At 32.3% G+C, this 21,412-nt stretch overlaps 1 protein-coding gene across 9 annotated transcripts in view; it reads right to left on the bottom strand.

Moving 5' to 3' along the window:
- Positions 1-21,412, bottom strand: part of Tlk (Tousled-like kinase) — a 101,927-nt gene that overhangs the window by 57,189 nt on the left and 23,326 nt on the right. For 6 of the 9 annotated variants that reach the window (XM_033475416.2, XM_076528177.1, XM_076528175.1 and 3 more), the window contains one exon: positions 15,452-15,537. The exons of 1 other annotated variant lie outside the window; for it this stretch is intronic. In XM_033475416.2, coding sequence (XP_033331307.1) covers positions 15,452-15,537 — 86 coding nt within the window. Of the gene's footprint in view, positions 1-2,394; positions 2,463-15,451; positions 15,538-21,412 lie in introns of all 9 variants that reach the window. 2 more of the 9 variants (XM_076528181.1, XM_033475495.2) reach the window with 2 other exon arrangements.

A 21,412-nucleotide genomic window follows, 5' to 3' on the forward strand; every position in this document is an offset into this window, starting at 1 on the left:
ATTCGTATTTGTTCGCGTCTTCCGCTGCATGACCTCATTGTCATAACAATTACTCATCAATGGGGCGTTCCAACATTGTATCATTTCCTAATAAAAGGTGCAACCGTCTGTCTAACTGACGAAACGAATAGATGACGTGAACACAAGCAGTGAAAGAATGTATGGGCAACTACCTATCCCTGGCACAAAATGTATTCGGACACCTGTTAGAACGCAATAACTTTGTCGCGACGCGTATCTTGTCGTACCATCTTGTCTTACTAGTGTCTTTTTAACAAATTTATTAGTTTACGCCTCGGTACAGCCGAAGGGTATCGACTGGCTGTCCTAGGAAGGTCAGCGTAGCCGTACCGTTCTCAATGGCACCTGACGTGGCCTAGGCCTACACAGGGTCCCAAGGAGGCGTGGCAGATTATTTCCCGTAATTTCCATGGGGTACAACGGGCGTCATTGTCCCTCCACGTCACCGTTGCTTGCCGTCAGACCGTTGAGTCACCCCCATCGTTTCAGTCTCGATAAGCTTTCCTTAATTGGTAGGCCCAGTACCCCCTCCCTACTATTTAATAAATTTTGATCGAGAGGTCTTTCACCTCCACGTTTCAGCGGATCGACAAAGTCCACATTAGAAGTATCGTCTGTTTCAAGTATCAAATCGTAAAATCCTGAATATCGTCTAAGTCTTAGCCCTTTGCACACGAGGCGCCATCAAAAATTGTTATATCACGTTTCAAAATAATTTCAATATCATCGCATTTGTTTATATTTAAAAAAACTGCGAAGTGTAACTGTTGCTTGAGCCACAAAATTCAATGTTGTATGCATAAAATGCAGTAAGTAATGTGAAATGAAAATACTATAGGTCACACAGAGAAACCATGTTAGATTTCGAGTTCAAATGGTTTCGAGTGCGAAGGGTTAATATCAATTCAATCTTGTTTATCGTAGTCTGCAAAATATACGTATTCATTTTAAATTACTGCTTCAATCATTCCTGTTACTTTACGACATCTTCATTGACCATTGGGTTCAACAGAAGACATACTTGCATACATCCGTGAACCTTACCCACGGAATTTGAATTTGAATACGTTCTAAATGTTAAAAAAATTACTTTACTGTAGAGTGACTAAAATACTTTTTTTTAAATTTTTGTATTACTTGAGATGACAAAAAAGGAAAAAAGGAGTTAAAAAGCTTCTATTAGAAGCATGTGAATTTAGCGCAAGTTTCGAGAAATAGACGAGGCAAGCAAGCACAAAATCAGTTGATAATAGACGAGCAACAAACACATCAAACTGAACGAGTGATCATATAAAAATAAGATAGATAAAAATAAAAGAAAGATAATTAGAAGTAAAAACAATATAGACAGATTGACGAAAATAAAATAACAAGCCTCAATCTACAGTTAGCCTATATTATTATTTTTCTATTATTATTTGTCTTTTATTTCTCTCAATTATCACTCGTTCGTTAAATGCAGATATATGTATGTATATATACATATGTTTATATTTATATATAATATAATAAACATATATGGTATTATGTATTTACCGCATACAATGGGGTTGCTATCTATTTTAGGACACCTACTTAAAATATTTTAACTGCAAATTAATTGTGGATTGTTATATTAAACAATGTTATCCGCATGTCACACCGTGTGAATGCGTAATTTACACGGTGCGAATGGTAGTAATTTTGATTGAATAATTAAACTGTTAACATTACTTCATTCACATTACTTTAAGTAGAAATATTGTATCATATATAGACTGCGGATTTTTATGTAATATAAAAACTATTTGTATTAATTACAAGATGTATGAGTCGCATAGACATTTATTTCTTGGTTTAATAATTTTAATGAGTTGATTTTTAATTTCTCAAACGTTCTGATTTTTGTCAGAAATACATAAAATCCACAATTCAGTCACATATTACAGTTCTGGTATTGAATTTCGAAGAGTTCAATCTATCCAGCCTAAATATCGAATTGGACTCATAAAACTTCGAGCAAAATAATTAATTACGAGTTAAACTGTTAATACGAGTTACTGCAGTTGCATATTTTATACACTTGTCGTTTTAATGCAATATAGTTATTTCGATTGAACATCTTTTACAATATTTCATTAGTTATTCAGTATCTTAAATTTGCTCCGGTGAAAACAAATGGTTGCTTAACCGATTTAAAACTTGCTTGAATTGTTTTCAGACGTGACAAATAAATAAACGAGTATAATGTTCTCCGAAATAGCTGACAAATTGATAACACTAATGGAACGAAAATAAATTTAATGTATCGAGTTATCCGCACGAATAACATGAAATATTATTAGTAGTGACATAATTTTGTTCTGAATGAAAATGCTGCAAAAAAGTACCCACCTTAAAGTTAGTGCTGAATATATTCCAAAAAAATACTAGGTCTGGAATGTTCTGCCCATTCATCTGACCTAAATATAACAAAAAGTATTTCGACTGAATAGTTGAAAAGAATATACAGAACAATAAAACAGTTTTAATAAATACAAATGGACAGAAAAAGAAATTACTGAGGATACTACAAAACAAAATAACTAAATATAATATATATGTATATTCTATAGAAATAGAGAAGGTGAACACATTTACCACGTTGACTGCTAAGCAATTTTCATACACGAAGAATCGAATGCTATCGAAACATTAAATACAGTTATTGAATTGCATTCTGTTATTGTATTCCGCTGTACACATATTGACGTAGCGGACTAATCTACGTCACAACAGGATTTACATTTAGTTTACAAATACCCGAGTTTACCTGAATCAGGAGCCCTAATTAATTACGGCGTGGTCGGCACGCCAGTGACGAGCACACGGCAGTCAATGTGTTAAATGGTTATGCGATGCATCATCTTCTCGTGAACTTTATCGCTAAAGACGAAGGTGTGCATTTCCTCGTCACCTTTAGAGAGTCTCAAGATGAAGAATTGGCATGGTACAGATTTATGAACAATAAAAACCCTCTATGATTTATCAATGTTTAATTAATACCATTACATTTTTAGCCACAACGTGGCATCTTGTTCTGTCATTTCATCCTTCATAATCAAAGAGATTATGCATTGCAATTTTTAAATGTTACTTCACACATTCGAGTAAATTCGTCTTTCTCAAAACTTGCAAATTCGTTGTAAATCAATGTTAGAGGTTTTCTGTGCAGTTTTGGAAGTAAGAGATAAAACTGATCATTAGCAGTTTTGGGCACTATTCGAAAAATGTTTCGATATTTTATTTAATTTCAATTTTTGGCAATCATCTTGGAAAATTTATATTTTCCATAAAATCCGAGGTCTACTCATCATTATATTCATGTATGTTTATTATATGTTAATTATATTATATTTATATTTGTATTATATTCATAATTATGTTATATGTTCATCATATTAATAGTTTAGTTTTTGGTTTTATTTTAGTTTAAATTGTATTTCGTTTGTAGTTTGTATTTAGGAGGAAGTTATGCCAATTCGAAAATTAAAAAAATTATGGAACCTTGTATGCAAGAAAATTTTATAGTTTGTTCACACGAAGACTATTAATATAAAATTTGTGTTAATGTGTGGCGAATATCTTTGTTTAAAAGATTTTTTACGGTTGGTATCATTATTTATTTGAACTAAAAATAAAGATAACTATTTGAAAGAATTTATATAAGACCGCGTTATTTGTAAATAAAAATAATATCAATTCATCTGAGATAAAGTTAGATATCGAATAATAAATTATTTCGTTACTTCTTTATTTCAAATTGCCGAAGAAAAATAATGCCGAAAATAATAATGAACAAAAAGATTTTATTTTATGAAATCTTCATAAAAGTTTCTGTAATATAATGCCTTCTTCACAAAAAAAATAATCCTCAAAATAATAGATTTCATAAAATAAAATCTTCGCAACAATTAGTTTCAAACAAAAAGGTGTAAACCAGCTCTAAACATTAAATTTAACTTCATAATTATGACAAAAAATTATAAAATAAAATAACAAATTATTTGAAATATTATTTCAAATAATGTCACTTCAAATGTGCCCCCCCCCCCCCCCCCGGTCTATGTGTCAATTACAAAACATGATTTTATATAAAGTGTCGCGAAGCGACACTCGTGTTAATGGTCTATGTTTAGTTTTCGTGAGGTAGAAGACGAAGGTGTACTGCGGGATGCCAGCCGGTTCTAGCACGTGGCGGAGGCTAAAATGCAGCAGTTGAACGCGGTAAGAAACGCCACAGTTATGCGGATATTACTATACAGTGTCTACCGCTTGATAGCGTCCCGCTGTGTCCTCCGAATCACGCGACGTCAACAAAAAAAAAAAGTTACTGTTTCGCTTCGTCTCTCGAGTTAGTTGCATGACGTTAAAAGGGAGAAAGAGAGAGATAGAATTGTAGCTTTCACTGCTTTCAAGCGTGTCACTGTCAGTGTCTCTCGAACGCTGCGGTATTACTTACGGAAGGAAAACTGCATTGCACTTTCAACAGTAAGTGAAACGTATCTACGTATACCATTGGTCGAAATGATAACGTCCGCGAATCGGATTAGTCAACACTGAATAACGGCGAAAGTCAGATAGTTGGATAGCTCGCTGGGACGATCGAGAGCAAGTGAAATAATGAATCGACTATAAAAAGAAGGCGATGCTGTAAGCTTATGTATCAGCGTGTCAATCATTAACATGCAGCCTGTCGTGTGACACAGCGCGTTAAGTTCATTCAATACAATGGTTTAAACAATGGAATTGAGAATTTCGGAATAACTTTATATTGAACTTTATTCTTGTAAAAACAGTTTCGTTACGATCACTTTCGTAGCTACAGTGGCTCACGAAAGTGCCTACACCTTTAAAAACGCAACAACTTTTCTGAAATTGCACCAAATTATTCGAATTTATTCTTTTAGATGTTAGAGGGTCTGATCTACTAGACAATGACGAAAATGCTTCTTTTGATTTTGCTATTAGTTAGAATGACAAAAGAAAAGATAAAAAAATGCTCGTTTTTTAACTTTATTATGTATTTTAACTTTTTTGTAAATCTACGAAGACAATATGTGATACCAAAGTTGGTACAGTAAAACGTTTGATCTTTGTTGAATTCGAAACTATGGTGTTTTTCTTATGACGAACAATCGGGTATATTTTATTAAGAATATTGCATTACTTTAGTCATAATCAATTACTATTTACTTTCCTTCTCTCAGTTTCCTTTAATTTCGAATTATTATCGCTTTTTGAGCTAGTGCTACATAAAAATACCTATCGAAAAAGTTGCAACAATTCACCGTTACTGTAAAAATATAAATATTTCTTTCACATTGTACGTAGTATCATATCTTTGCATTTTTCGAAATTTATGCCGTTTTACAGATTTTACGAATCAAGCTTCCAATTTGGAAATAAAGAAATATGTACTTCGTGATTAAATGAGGAACAATAGTAAAAATTAATGTATGTAGATACTCAAAACATGATTTGACATATTTTTCATAATATTAACCGAACGACTCGATGGTAGTTCTATTCATTTAATACAAAAGCCTCGTTTATTGTGCGTTTTCACAAACCCATAAGTGGACTTCAAGCTGTGTTGCAACTTCCTATCGATGAATCACGTCGCCATATTCGACCAACCAAAGGCTATAATCCACTCGGGATTCTCTTATGCAGTTGTATATATATGCACCCCGTAATAGTAATTCTTCCAAAATACATTAGGTCGCATCGCATGAATGATACAACGAGATCACAGCTTCATTCAGAGACAGGGAAAAGTTGTTTTTCTTTTTATAGACATTTTATCAATCCAAACCGCACCATTTGCTCTTGTATGCAGATTTGCCAACGCGTTTCCGACAAATATATGCAATATAATTTTCATATGTATAGCTAATCGCTTCAACAATCAATTCACTTCTCAATATCCAACCATCAACCATCAGAATTCAGCATATTTTATTCGAGTAACGAATCAAATTTTATTCGTACATCATTTCGAATAAATTCTGCGAATAAAATATTATCCGTAAAAATCCGAAACGTTATTTGAATCAAATTTTAATTGTAAAAATTCGAAATGTTATCGTATAAAATTTTATTCGAATTAATATGCGTAACTGTGAATAAAATTTTATTCGGAGAATTTATTCGAATTATTTAAATAAAACTTTATTATTTAAATTGATGTTCGAATAAAATTTTACTCGAAATGATTGAATAACATTTTATTCGAATAATTCGCTCTGCTGTACATAAATTATAATCGGCCACATATTATAAACACACAAAATATTACCCTGAATCATTATTTTTTTGAAAAGTCACACTCACACGATTTTCATCGATTTTTATAGAACGTGACAAACAAAAAGGTGTATGTACACTTTTATTTCATCGAAATAATATAAAGAACAAAACACAGTTGAAATGGAGATTCATATTTTTCTTTACAAAGTTAAATTAATTCTGTTTCGTTTAATATGGATTTATATTCCTTTTTCCATGAATCTCTAGGCGTAACAAATATCCTGTGACACATTCCGAGGTCAACACTACTTTTTGTGGAACGACCTCATTTTCATCGTATTCTCGCACTATAATTAACATTACAAATTTACCCGCCTAATGCGATAATACCTTAAAGCGAGCCTGCCTTCTAAATAACTTAACGCCCAAGGCGAAACAAAAGAACGGAGGCCATAATTGTTACCATCAATATAGAAAAATGTTTTCATTTATAAATAGTATATATTTAAACAGAAACATATATGATATTTTATTAAGTTTTCATTTAAACAGAAACTTAATAAAATATCATATCTGTATGTTTATATATTAGAAATAATAGAAACTAAAAATATACAAATATAGTTTTTTGTTGGTTGTTATCTAAATATCACTAAAAATGTAAAAGTTATTTTGAGTTTATAATTATAAACGCCACTGTAAAATGTAGCTAAATGACCTTATAAATTTGACATGCCAAATATAGAAAAAAAATAGAAAAAAAATAGAGATTAGAAAATTAAGATATTGTTGCAAGTTAAACGTTTGCATGTAGAAAACTGGTGGCAGGTAAATGTTTCATTGTCTACAGGCTTTCTTATACAAAGCTGTAAGTGAAAGTCACTTGTAAACTGGAAACGAACAATACACATGCATGTTTATGCTTATGTACCTAGTAATTAATCGCTGTTTGTACACTGTCTAAGTTAACCTGTTTGCCACTTAAGATCCCTCAATTATGCCCGAACACTACAAAAGAAGCGCAGAGAATTGGAACCAGCAATAAAAACTTAACCATGCGCGTTTACATTTTTTACACATTGGAGGTGTAGGTAGAATTTGAATTGCCGGTGTATTTATTTTTGCTTGATTTCTAAACAGATGATATTCGTTGTTACTTTAGAAATATATTCGTACATAATATTGTTATATTATATATAATATTATTATAACGTTATTAACATTTGTAAATTCTCTTAATCTACCTACTATTTTAAATTTCAACTACTCAGTTTTGCTATAGATACATAAAATCCACAGACCGATTACTAGTGTTTGAAACCAAGTTATTCTAAATAAAGTATGATTACACACACGCACACACAAAATATTTATACAAATTTTACTGAAATGTAGTAGCAATGGTAAGAATATTATAATGTTATTCTATATATAATATTATAATATTTTTTATTTCGTCACTTTAATTAAATTACATCGTAATTCATAGTCAATGTACCTAATTTAATTGCTCAGTATTTTGTAATTGTACTTCAATTGCAATTACGATCTACATTGTAATGTAATTGAATTACATTGTAATTCTAATTCCTTGAGTAATTCAAATGTAATTCTACACAGCTCTGCCACAAATACATGTTCCTACCAATAATACGTACCCCTCTAAAGAAAATGGTATTAAACATGGCATTGTTTAACACGTTGTTTGTAGCAATGTAGATCTCGAAGAGAATTCAATTAGAATAGGAAAAATGGAAAACTGATATCCGCTAGGAAATAATTTATTCTGCGCATTACTGACTTCTTGCAAGTCAATGGCAACGAGCTGTTTGCTTCCTGTCATCCTACCTCGCTTGCACTCAATCATTTCGTTCACCCTCCTCGTTCAGCAACTCGAACGAGGGGCTAACTAATTAGCTGTGAATATTTACAGTCGAAACAAGGAAGCGTGAATAGATTTTGAATATTCTAAAGACAGTGATTCGTTTATTGCTTAAATTTAGTTTCTAGAAAATATTATTATTCTTCTAGATTTGCTTTCAAAGAAAAGCTAAGAGAACATTTGCAAATAAGCAGTTATCATCGATATACAGGATGTCCCAAAATTATGGTATTTCCGGGAAATGCGGGGTTCCTGAGGTCATTTGAAGTAACTTTTTTCTTGACTATTAAAAGAAAAGAGTGATCAATGAGAGGCCAGCTCGGTCGCCCCGCGCCAACTGATCTCGCCTCTCATTGGTCACTATTTTTCTTTAATAACTCGTAAACAAAGCCGTGGATTGCATTTTCGCTAAGGAAAAAATTACTTCAAATGACCTCAGCAACCCCTCATTTCTCGAAAATACCATTATTTTGGGTCACCCTGTATAAAACTTATTATTAGTCTGAACCAGAATTTGAATAAATTCTTCGAATAAAATATTTCGAATAACATCTCGTATAAAATTTCGAATAAATTCTTCAAATCAAATTCGAATACAATTTTATATCGAAATGATGTTCGAATAAGATTTTATATCGAAACATTATGAATAAAGTTTTATTTGAAAATGTATATTTTGTATAATTTTAATATCCATTATTTGCTGAATTTAATTACCGCCTGTCGCACCATCCGATGATGCAATTAGCCTCATTTCAAATGTAATGTTTCTAGGAAAATAAATGGCAGAAGCATTGACATTTTTCAAGATGTTTCTATATTTAACTAAAAATGATAATCAGTGTCTACTAAATATGCAAAACCTGTTTTTCTTTTCGATTTTTACAGACATAGTTTGTTTTGCAACGAATTTTGACGAATATTTTTGCAACATTCTATATGTGATGTAATCATTTACCCCGAAGATAATCAGTAATGTGTTTCGGAACAATTCACGTAAGTTTTACGCTAACCCAACGCAGAGAAATTAATATTTCATCCTTTTAAGGGTACAGTAATTCGCTCAAAAACTACTTTGTCCACTTTGTTAAATATTTTGTGTTCTTTATATATTTCAATGATGAAAAAATTCGTAATTATATGAAAGACATCAACATATGATTTAAATCTTCGAAAAAGTGCGATGTAGGCAAAAGAAACTATGTATTTAATTTGTCGAAAACTTCGAACGTAATAATTTTCACACTTACCCTAGTCCTCGTAAAATAAATAATTCTGCCTAGCGAGACACTTGCTGAATTCCTTTTCGTAATTTTAGTAACAGTCGCGGGCACGATATTTGGTGGGTGTAAAATCGGCCGGACCATAAAGTAATCGTAGTGCGGTAGCCGGGACAATGGACTTTGATTTGAAATTGATTTGGGTGCAAGATTTCTTTGTAAAATTCCATTGTTCTGACTACCGAACATGATTGCTTTATGGCCCGGTCGATTTTACGACCCAAAAATATCGTATTCGCGCCTATTATACAAGCATCAAAATTCGTGTATAATAATTCGTGCAATCTAGAAATTTCGACATATTTCAACGCCTGCTACGTCATCCGATTTCGATAAAATTTCCAGCCTACGTATAAGTTACCGAGATCTACGAGAAGTATTTTTTTAAATTTTCGTTACAGCCTCGATCAATAAATCCTATACCACGTGACAGATTTGGACAAAAGAAGTAACTTTTGTTGGAAGACCTTTTTCTATTTTTTACAGTCTGCGGATTATAGCAATAAAATAAATAATAGCCGGGTATTTGTGGGTTAACTTTTGCCCCTTAAAATTAATTTATGCGAGAAAGGAAATTGCGTAACATACGTTTACATACGCTCTACGTATTCCCAAAGTCTCAGAATGTTTTGAATTTCCGCGTCAGGAATCATCCCCTGTTAAAAGCGACAGACTACCAGAAACAACCAGCAAAATGTATATGTAAGTACAGTAATTTCTTCCTAATTCGCGCTCAGATTGCGCACAAAAATGGACAATTTGGAGGCTTATTTTTATAGTTACCGATTGTCAACGACTATAAAAACGAGACGCAAGGCTCAAATAATCATATCTCCTCTTCCCAAATTGTAGATTTTTATGCGCAATCTGAGCGCGAATTAGGGAGAAATTACTGTATATGTATATGTAATAATGTGTAGAAATGTATATGTATATGTGTAATACAGCTGAGATCTAAATTTAAATAATGGCGTAAAAATCGATGCTAGGACAGGTAGAAAATGGTGGTAACATTTTCGATTAAGATCCCGAAGATCACACAAGAAACCAAGAGCAAGTATCAAAATTCAAAAAATACGGTTGCGCATTTGCTAAGACTCGTGAACATTGGACAAGTCAGGATTGGCAAAAGGTATCGCTTCTCTGACGAATCGAAGTTCAATCATGTTCTTTTTCCAATGAATTGCACCACGTGAGACGTCGTTTCGAAGAAGATTTGCGACCACGGTGCATTTTACCAATTTCTTCACTCTCTTTCTTTACGTCCTGGTCTTTTGTCCGCGTCCATAAATAGCGGTGTCACGCTGCTTTTTAGGTTTCGAGAAGATAGTTTAGGCTAGAGTCTCTGACGGTTTACACCCGTGAATAAAAGTTGCCTTGGCGACGTCGACCGAACTCGGAAAAGTTGAAGAGAGCGTCTCAAGATCGGGGTAGAAGATAGACGGATAATGCTCCGTTTTGAAACGGGATCATCCCTTTCGATCTGCAGGTACCCTGCTGCTATCATTACCGTTACCACTACGTAGTGCCAAAAATTCGCAGAGACCAGGAACAGAAGAGAAGCGCGTCGCACGAGTGCACAGTGGTCTGGGAATTTGTTTTCTGTGACCAAAATGATTTTAGCGTTGTTTCAAGTTTTAAGGTTATAATATAGTGGGTCGTTGAATTCGCGTTTCAACACCGACTGGAATATTATGAAGCAAAAGATATGTATTAACAGTTGAACAATCGTGGCGATCAGCATTTTTTATGAAAACATATATTTTCGCAAGTTTTTATATTCTAATTCGTAGCAAAGGGTTGTTTTGAAATTGGAACGTTCGACGAACGTTCAGTGACTGACAAATACTCTTGGCGTATGTATATTTGTTAAAATTATTTTACACGCGAAGATTGCACGAGGTTGCAACTAAACTTGATGTCATCTTCTTAGCAATCGTTTAAGTTCTTATATTTAAAAAAAGGTCTCATGCTGGCCCCCTTAACAGATTTTCCAAAACTCTCTTCAGAGTTTGAATTGTTATAAATTCAATGTGCTATATTTGTGTATGGATGAAAAAGTGATTCAAACTGGATTCAATGTTTCAAGTGCAATATCGACTTGTTACCGATAATATCGATGTGTCACTGATAATTCGACATGTTGTTATTATTAATTTTAAATTATAATTTATAATATAATTGTGTGCACATTCTAATCATTTCGTATCGATAGAATACGATTAATAATTAATATTATTTACTGCAGTAATATTAATTCTTTCTGTGATTCTCAGATCTTCCGACGCAATTTACGTTGTGTATCTCTTAATTCACACTGTTTTATGAAAGACCGATATATCGATCATGCCGATAAGATATAATTAAGGCGGATGAAGCAACCGATTGTATAGTTTTATCAAGATATTATCTGTAATCAGTACAAACAAAAATAAAAATATTTACCTAATAATAAATTCATCATACTTTACTTCGATCGCTTAAGTTCCGAAGTTTCCATTCGTCTTTGCGATATCTTATCTATACCATCGACCTTTCATAAAACAGTGTATAATATATAATTAAAAATTAAGAATACGTATACTGCATCTTGATAAAAATATATGACAAGTAGACTGCAGAGTTTGTGCATTTATGGTAAAAGTGGATAAGTGAACTACAGAGCAACGAAGATATCAGAAGCAGAGACCAAAAATTAGAGTCATGTGAAAAAATTGATTCTTATTATATTTTATATTATATTTCTTATATATATTTATTATTATATTTCTTATATATATCTTATTATATTTCTCATGAAGTTTTAAAGGAAATTCAAAAAAATGCAATGATTAGAAAATATCTACTCTTATGTGTTGTGCTTACCAATAACCGTAATAAATGACGAAAATTGTTTTCTGTTAACTAGAATTGTATATTGGTTACAAATAATAATTATTGACGATCAGAATTTTATTTCAGTTATGTTCGATTCTTGAAGTTTCGGTTAAGGAGTGCTTATAATATAAATTTAACATGCTTCACGGCCATGCGATAATTTTCTGCAGAAAACGTGAGGAATGTATAGAGGAATGTGATGTAAATTGTTTTACTACTTTCAAGGAAAGTTCGGCAACCAGAAAATTCTATGCAAATTTGTTGACCATGATTTTACATACAAAAACATACTCTAGCAGTATATAATAATAATAGACGACAGTCAGAGATAAAAAAAAGCGTTACTTGTCGATGTCCGTCGATTACCGGTCTCTTATCAAAAGAATTTAAGAATCTGGTTACGCTATTTTTAATCTATTGAAACTATGAAAAGAAGAAGCACATTTTTGTTTAACTCCTGTATGTACAATTAACACAGACAATTTTTATTTTGCATAAAAATCCGCAGTCTACTTATCTATACCATCGATATATCCTTAAGTTTAGTCGATAGTCACTTCTTTACTCGGTCGTCGAGCGTGTTCAATGCTTGATTGGTTCCGAGGGGCATCCCCCAAGTGCACAGTGGTCTGGAAAACGGTAATTTATGGCTCAAACTCGATTTTTAGACTTTCATGTTTGTACATAATTTTTTTCTCTCAAATAAGGATTCTTTAAAACCTCGAAATTCAAAATATTACGTCGTCCAGATAACTTTCCGAGCAGATTCGTTCGTCGTAGATAATTTAAGAGCAAAACTATTATCATATGCGTGAGCAGATATATTTCAGCTATTTAATGATAAAATTTTTATTATAAATAATTGTTAGTTCAATCAAAATTATTTTGATATTTTTAATATTAATATATATTTTTGTCTTTATAATACACCGTGTATCATAACTGTAAAACCACGAAAAAATCTTCTATTTTTATACATAGGAGTTAATATAATAATGATTGAAGTATGCTGTGTTTGAAATCGTATTGAGAAACAAAGTATCTTTTTATAATAGAAGGACAAATTATGTTTAATCTGATACAAAAACAAAAGCAAATCACTGATTCGTTAAGTTCCCATAATTACAGAACCACACCTTTAAAGGTCGTTTTACGTGAATACATATAAGAAAAAGTGCGACAAAGTCTGATTAGTAGCACGTAAAATCGAATATTTGAACTCATTGAAAATACAGATGAACATTACTAAATTATTGTTATAATTTTTATTTTATTATATTTTGTGTTGAATTTTTGTGTAATAATTCTATTCTATTGGTTCTGTAACTACGGAATAAAAATTTTGTTTTCTTCTGCTCTTCATTTATTTTACCGAATAAAATTTATCCATTTTTAGAAAAATATCGTTTTTCGATGCAATCTCAAATATGGCATACTTCTTTCATTATTATACTAACCACAATGTATAAAACCTGAACATTTTTGGGTGCTTTTGTAGTTATGAGTAGAGTGCGGGAGTTAGACTGCGAGACTAGTGAATATGCAGACTATATGCAAGAATATGCAAACAAAATGCCAGATATATATGTATAAAGTATATGCAGCATAAATTTAGTAAATTGTATGCGCTTGCATAGATACTAAAGAATTCGTAAACTTGTGTTCAATCAATGTATTTAATATTATATACATACAATGTGAAGTTCACAAAAATATATTTAATATTACACAAACTATACTAAAAAAATAATTATGATATACATATTAGACCTCTTACTCAAATATATATTAACCTTTTGAAATTAGAAACAAAATATAATATTACACATACTATGCAAATATTTGTACACGTTTACAACTGTATTCTACTCTATTAACTTTATAAATTTTTAAAGTATTTGATTATTAATATTGTGCTATACATAATATTACTATGTACAGTAAATTCTACCTAACTGACTCTCAGCTTGTACACAAAAATGTACAATTTGGAAAGAGGAGATACGATTATTCGAGCTTTACACCTCGTTTTTATAGTTACCGATTGTCAACAATTATAAAAACGAGCCGCAAGGCTCGAATAATCGTGTCTCCTCTCCCAAATTGTTCATTTTTGTGTACAAGCTGGGGGTCAATTAGCGAGAATTTACTGTATTTGGCTGTTTAATGACGAGTTTAAGCTAATTCTGACAATGTAATATGCAGAATATGCAACTTCTATGCAAGATATGCAAGAAATATGCAATATGCAAAATATGCGAGAAAAAGAAATTACATCCTTTAACGATGAAATATATTTCAGTGTAAATTTTATATGCTTAGTTCATTTTTTAAAAATATGCATTTGCACGTATTTCCGCAGTCTAGTTACGAGACGCAGTGCATTATAGCTGGGGCGCGGAGGCGAATTCAATGACCCACTATACTATAACCATTAAGCTGGGCTGGAAGTACCTATTTCGCGTCTAATATTAAATACACGGGTACACGTATATTTTAATACACGTTCGTATAATGCTGAATAGCGAAGCGTGATCAATAATCGACCAGAGTCCGAACGGAAAAAGAAAAACGCATCGGTGCAGTTGCCACGTAACCCGAACGCGTACATACATGAGTGTTGACGGGATCTGTGTACAGAAATTCACGAATAATAAAATCCATAATTGCACGTGTATTAAGAACACGGACGCTTAATCCGCGAATACACGGTTCACGGATTCCGTGTGCAGATGTTCGTTCGGTACACGTTCAAAAATCGTAGACTCTACGTTAAACCTTGAAACAACGCTAAAATAACTGAAGTCACAGAGAACGAATTCCCGGACCACTGTGCAGTGATGGGGACAGAATTTGTCTTATATTGGTTCCAAGGTGCGATCAACCTTCAATGGCGAAGATCAAATTTATCCAGTTACGATAGAGATAATTTTCAGCAGTTACGGTAGAGATTGTTTTTAGCGGTTACTAAGAGAATGCCGTAGAAATGATGATTGTATACGTACGGCGAGCAAACGGGCACTAAAAAGAGAGCGTAAGAAGAGAGAAAAGGAGAGAATATGATAGCGAGGAGAGCGCATACATAAACGCGCGCGCGTGCGCGCCCGAAAATGTAGCTCACCCTTGCTCCGAGAAAGCGGGCCTCCAATAACTCCTGCTTCCTTGGGTCCAGGGTGGCCTGAAAGTGCTCCATCTTGACGCCAGCGCCTGGAACAACAAGTCACAACCGATTAAACTCTGTCCCACCCAACTGAAACGTCTGGTCACTATCAAAGAAACCGTCCACACAGGTTTCTTCGTCTGATAGGAGTCCCAGTTTCGGCGTGAACGCGGTGTCGTGGAGCATCGAGCAAAGAGACCAGCAACGGTGTCCAGCATCGATCAAAATAATAGCCGGTAGAGAAACATTGTGAAACAACGATTAATTACAGAACGAGTCGGTCGACGTGGGTTAAACTTTGGAACACCTTTTTCACGATATGAAATTTGCTTCAGGTTGTAGAAATGCAATCGAGGAACTGGCGATACCAGAAACTGGAACGATGGCAGCTGTCGCTTCGAATTTACAGAAAGCTATTCTCAAAAATTTATGCATATGTTCGTTTCAAGAAGAAGATCGTAATTGTAGAAATCGGTCGACATTTATGTATCTCTCCATTTTGGGTCCGTAGCGGCTCTAACACACGGCTTATAATCTAAAATAGGTCAGATTTTTTTTCAAAATTTTACGAGACCGCGAAGGAACGGGCGGAACAAGCAAGCTACAAGGTTGAGATTGTCAACATTGATTCTGAACATACGAGAACAGTTGTGTGTGTGTAATAGTCATTGAAATACCTCTAAGGGCATTTTTGACCGTCTCTCTCTCTCATTCGGCTAGGCCCTTTTACATGAAACTCTTCATTTCATTTATCGCATTTGTATTTCTACTGTTTCTTTAACACTAGATTTACGGAGCACAAAAAACAGCTATTTTACATTAGTTTATAAAAGTAACAATAAGACATTTATTCTGATTTTTAACAAGTGTTATGGTAACATTTGCCGTAAGTAATATATAAATTGAATAAATAACTCATAAATGTATCTTTACGATATGTATAATCGTAAATTAAAAAATTAGTGACCCGCCATTTTGACGGGTTCCATAAATCTAGTGTTAAGAAAAAGACTAAATTAGTACAGAACATATGGTACAGAAATAATAATACAGAGGTATGTGTAAATTGTAAGTGCTCTATAGCTCAGTGTAACTTTCAAGTCATAGACTGCTTTATCCTTCTTCTTAATCTAATTATGTTATTAGCAACAATATAACCAACATATCTTTCGTTGTTTCTCCTTTGTAATTAATGGAAAATAATTGGCAGAACTTGTACGTATTCCACGTACGATCTAAAGAGAGTGCTTCAAATGTTTATTTTCAGTTGTCGTTAAGATCTCATGAAGTGTGAACGTTCGTCTGTATGCTTATCGACTTTCTGTCTTTCCACATTGCACGATTACATGTAATATCAAATTCATTTGTACACAAGAACTCTGCTGCTTCGTCCCAAAACGTTATCAGTAATTGGAAAGATTATACGCCGCTATTTTTACGTATTCGAGTACATTTTATTTTGTTTTTAATTGCGAATTCGTTGTTGATTTATATCTGGGGAATGATATTCTCTGGTTTCGAGTTTCATAGAAATTTTTGTATACCATATAGAAAATTTGGGGCATAGAGTTTATCATTTTATCTCTACAATTATTCGCAATGGAAGCGAATTATATGCTCTTTTGAAAAAAATATATAGACCACGAAAGATTTAGCAAGATTTTAGGAACAATATGGAAGCCCATGTCTCTTAGATTATCTCGTACGCCGAGATAAACATGATTTGTGTCGATAATTATTTATTGTTCGATTGATAAATGCAAAATGGATTTTATAAACTCGCCAAAGATACACATCTGATTGTATCGAGATACCAGCGGGAAGAGAGTTGAGTTAAATTATGGAAGAATAATGATACCGATCGCGATTCCAAAACGGATTATGTTATATCTACGAGATAAACGTCTATTTAACGTCAGGACATAGAGCAACGAAGGTATACGTGAATGATAGAATCAAGAGTGCACTGAAATGAACAGTTGAACCGTGACTTTTCTAATCTTTCAAAGGTAAGTCAGTAGATATTCGTTTAATCTCCGTGCTATTCTTACGCTTTTACAATTTGTATCGTGACTTAAAAATTTATTGAAAAAATGTGAATGGTAAATAAAAGGGTACGTTTTAATAAATAATTCGTCGACATAGATCCTTCTAGTTAAGCAAGAGACAAGAAATATGACAACGTTGTATTAATATCAGAATTCTAATACGCTCTAATTTCGTTGCTGCACTTAGGTGCAGTAAAATGACCCGAGTACATTATACGATATGTAATGCAGATTACATCCAGTTATCTACTAACATAATGAAATTTAAGGAAGACAAATTTTTGACCCAATGGGAGTCGATCTCATCTTAAATTTCATTATTTATTAACTTTACGAACATTCAAATATACATTATATAATTATAATTTTAATAATATAATTAATTTATCTGAGAACAACTCTAATTTTTAATACATGCCAAATATCTTCAAAATGAAATTTCAAAATTTATCGGTAAAATTAATTTAATAATTAATCTAATTTCATACAATTTCATCATTTATATTGAATCAACAATTTTATCAATATATTATAACCATAATATATCTTAATAAGACAATTTAATTCAATGAAATAAATATTTTATTTTATACTGTATTTTATATTAATATGTGTAAATACCATAATGAGTAAAGTAACAATAATAATAAAGTAAAACAATAATAAATGGTATGGTTGGTAATATATATAATATAATATAATATCATATATAATATAATATATTAAAATTCAGAACTACAAATGATTGATATAGTAAATATAGGAACGAGTAAAAATATATACTAATTAAACTCGCATGTATGTATGTATGTATGTATATATGTATGTATGTATGTATTGCCTTCGACTTTTGACCCACTAGAAACGTAATTGGTACCACTGCGGAAATATGAATAAAAAATGAAACACATTAGAGAAAAGCAAAATAGAAAATTAACTTCGATGCCATTAGAAAAACTGCATCATCGACGTTCTTTCTTAACAATTTGTTTCACAGTTTTCCCAACTTCGGCCTCGATTATGACATCATGTGCAGTCTAACAATATCTCGCGATTTACGCATCGGAAATTCTAACGTTTCGCTTTACAAATTGAACAGACATTTCCGTCTACTGTGTGTTGTTAATAGATGACAAATCTCTACCAAACCAGCCTAACTACGCCGTCGTTTGTTCATATTGTCGGTTCACTCAGGGCACGGGCACGCAAAACATTTTACGAGGTGATTGCACGCACTCTAGCGAGTGCAGTATTCGTTGAGTGTCACCTCCAGTGTACTCATTCTCGTTTAAATCAATGTATGTAATCATTTTTGTCTTTTAACATGAGTGCTGCGTCGGTGTAGCACGAGTATACCTATAATGCGAATCAAATGTTAGCCGTCGACTGAGAGTTATTGCGGTGACGCGATAACAGTTCGTATCTGCTATGGTTTTGAAAAAAGAAATAGCTTAATGATGTATAAATTAACATGATCTAATAGCATGTTTATTTCCTTTTTACAGTGAGCGATCTCTCTTGATTAGCAAAAGAAACTTTCCTCCAATCTTCATTTTTGTAAAATGTATGAAAATGAGAATCTGGATAAAAATCCGCAGTATACATACTTACAACAGTTTATTTTGCTTGTCTTGCACTACCTACAAGATTATTTAGCTGTTACAAAGCAATATCTCTGTTATCATTAACGATACTAAAAAATGCTACGGGAACAGATTGCATGATTCGAAAGGATACATATTGCGGTGGAAATAATTTCTATTTAAAGGTCATATTTTTCGAGATTTCAAGGTCGTCCATGTTTTTTTTTTAAACGAGAGTACATATTTCTATCACTATATCATGATGACTGAGATCGAAACAAATCCAGTAACATGACCTTCACGTTCCGATAAATGCATAAAATCCATTTCCTACAGATCAATGAATGCACGGATTTGAATTTTTTGAAATGGTGGTACGCGGCATTTTTCTTTACTATCACATAGGTACACTTACCGAAAAAAAGCTACGAATCTTTACGTATCGTTAATATTTGAACAAAATTCGATATTTTAACAAATATACGTCTAATTAAATTAAAGGTTTGAATTATAGTGAAGCATATAACACATTGTTTATATTGCAATATTGTTTTATTTAGTGCATACGACAAATAAAAAAATAAAATTATAATTAAGAAATTACAGAAAAATAGAATGAATACCTTCGTTGACACTATACAAATTTTCATGCTATGTTAAGAATGTTTACTACGCCTAAGAAAATACATCTTCGTAACATCTTTCTGAACTTTTGACGGTAAGTGTACATATGTTTGGCAAATATGTTTCTTTTGCTCCCATGCAGTGATTATACCGGCAGTGTTCTTGGTTGATATTTATTATAACCCACAGAACAAAAGCATTGCATATGACATATAAAAAGTGCATAAAGAAGTGAAAGTGTGACCTCTTTCAGTGCCGTGGACATCGCACTGAAGAATACACTCGTATTATTTTACACATTACATTTACGTAACTACAAAATACTGCAGATGCAATTTCTGTCCAATAATGATGCACTTTCATAGTTTAACAACGTACGGAAAAGGGATCAGTTACGTCTCTGTTAACGAACGTTACTGTTTTAAATGGTAAGGATTAAAAGGCAAATGAAAGAGGAAAATACTTTACTGCTTCTTACAATTAATCCACCGTCGGTGTAAACAGGCATGACATACTTTTATACTTTTAACACCTGTATGAAACTTAAAACAGCACGGAACATAGCAATTTTATTTGCACAACCGGCTTTAAACAAAATAATAATAACAATAATGCATCCTTGTATTTTCTTATCTAATATTTTATATCAATAATATAACATTATTGACAAATGTATTATTTGAATTAAAAAACTCCTTATCAAAATTATTTTTTTTTAAACATTTTCATATCACACTGACATCAGGTTAATAAACAAGTGTAATATGCATTTTTTATATTTTCAATATTTTTCGAGAAACCTTTGATTTTTTAAAATATGATTAGCCTATTTCCTAATATGTATCGAGTCGAATTTGTCTATGTGCTATAGGTACAATGATTATCAAGATATTGTATCATGAGACATGTAAATTTTGCAGTATAAATTCATTCTTTCATAGATCATACTCGCCTTTTTGGAATCAAACTCTTCCTTTTGCAGATCATATTCATATTTTTTGAAATCAAGTTTTTCCTTCTGTTTGCATTCATCTTTTATTCAAATTAAATATATCCTTCGGCATATTAAATTTACTTTGTGGGTGTCTCAAAAGTGAAATAATATAAATCTAACAATCAAATATCTTTCGCAAACAGCATTATAATTAAATTTCATATAAAAATATGCTATATTCAATTTTATCCATATTTAAAATTAATTACAATGTAAATTTCTATACAAATCTACTGTAAATGAAATGTCTAATAAAAATTCAATATAATTGACATCACTCGTCACGATAAAAATCTACATATTATAATTTAAATCTCTATAAAAATCTATTGTAATTCAAATTTCTATTCATTCAGTCACTACACCGGACAGCTACGGTCTAATATATCGGTTTCTCTTCATAAAATTTGAATAATTAAAAAATGATTTTCCGTTTCGAAACAATCGAACGATTCAAACGTGAAAACGATCATTTTTTACAATCGTGCAAATGTTTTATTTTAATTGTGCAACGCGAATACAGTAAATTTTCTCCCTAATTGATGCTCAGCTTGTACATAAAAATGGACAATTTTGAAAGAGGAGATACGATTATTCGAATCCTGCGGCTCCTTTTTATAGTTACCGATTGTCAACAGCTATAAAAATGAGCCAAAAGGCTCGAACAATCGTG

Source organism: Megalopta genalis, chromosome 1 (genome assembly GCF_051020955.1).
Source record: "Megalopta genalis isolate 19385.01 chromosome 1, iyMegGena1_principal, whole genome shotgun sequence".
NCBI lineage: Eukaryota > Metazoa > Arthropoda > Insecta > Hymenoptera > Halictidae > Megalopta > Megalopta genalis.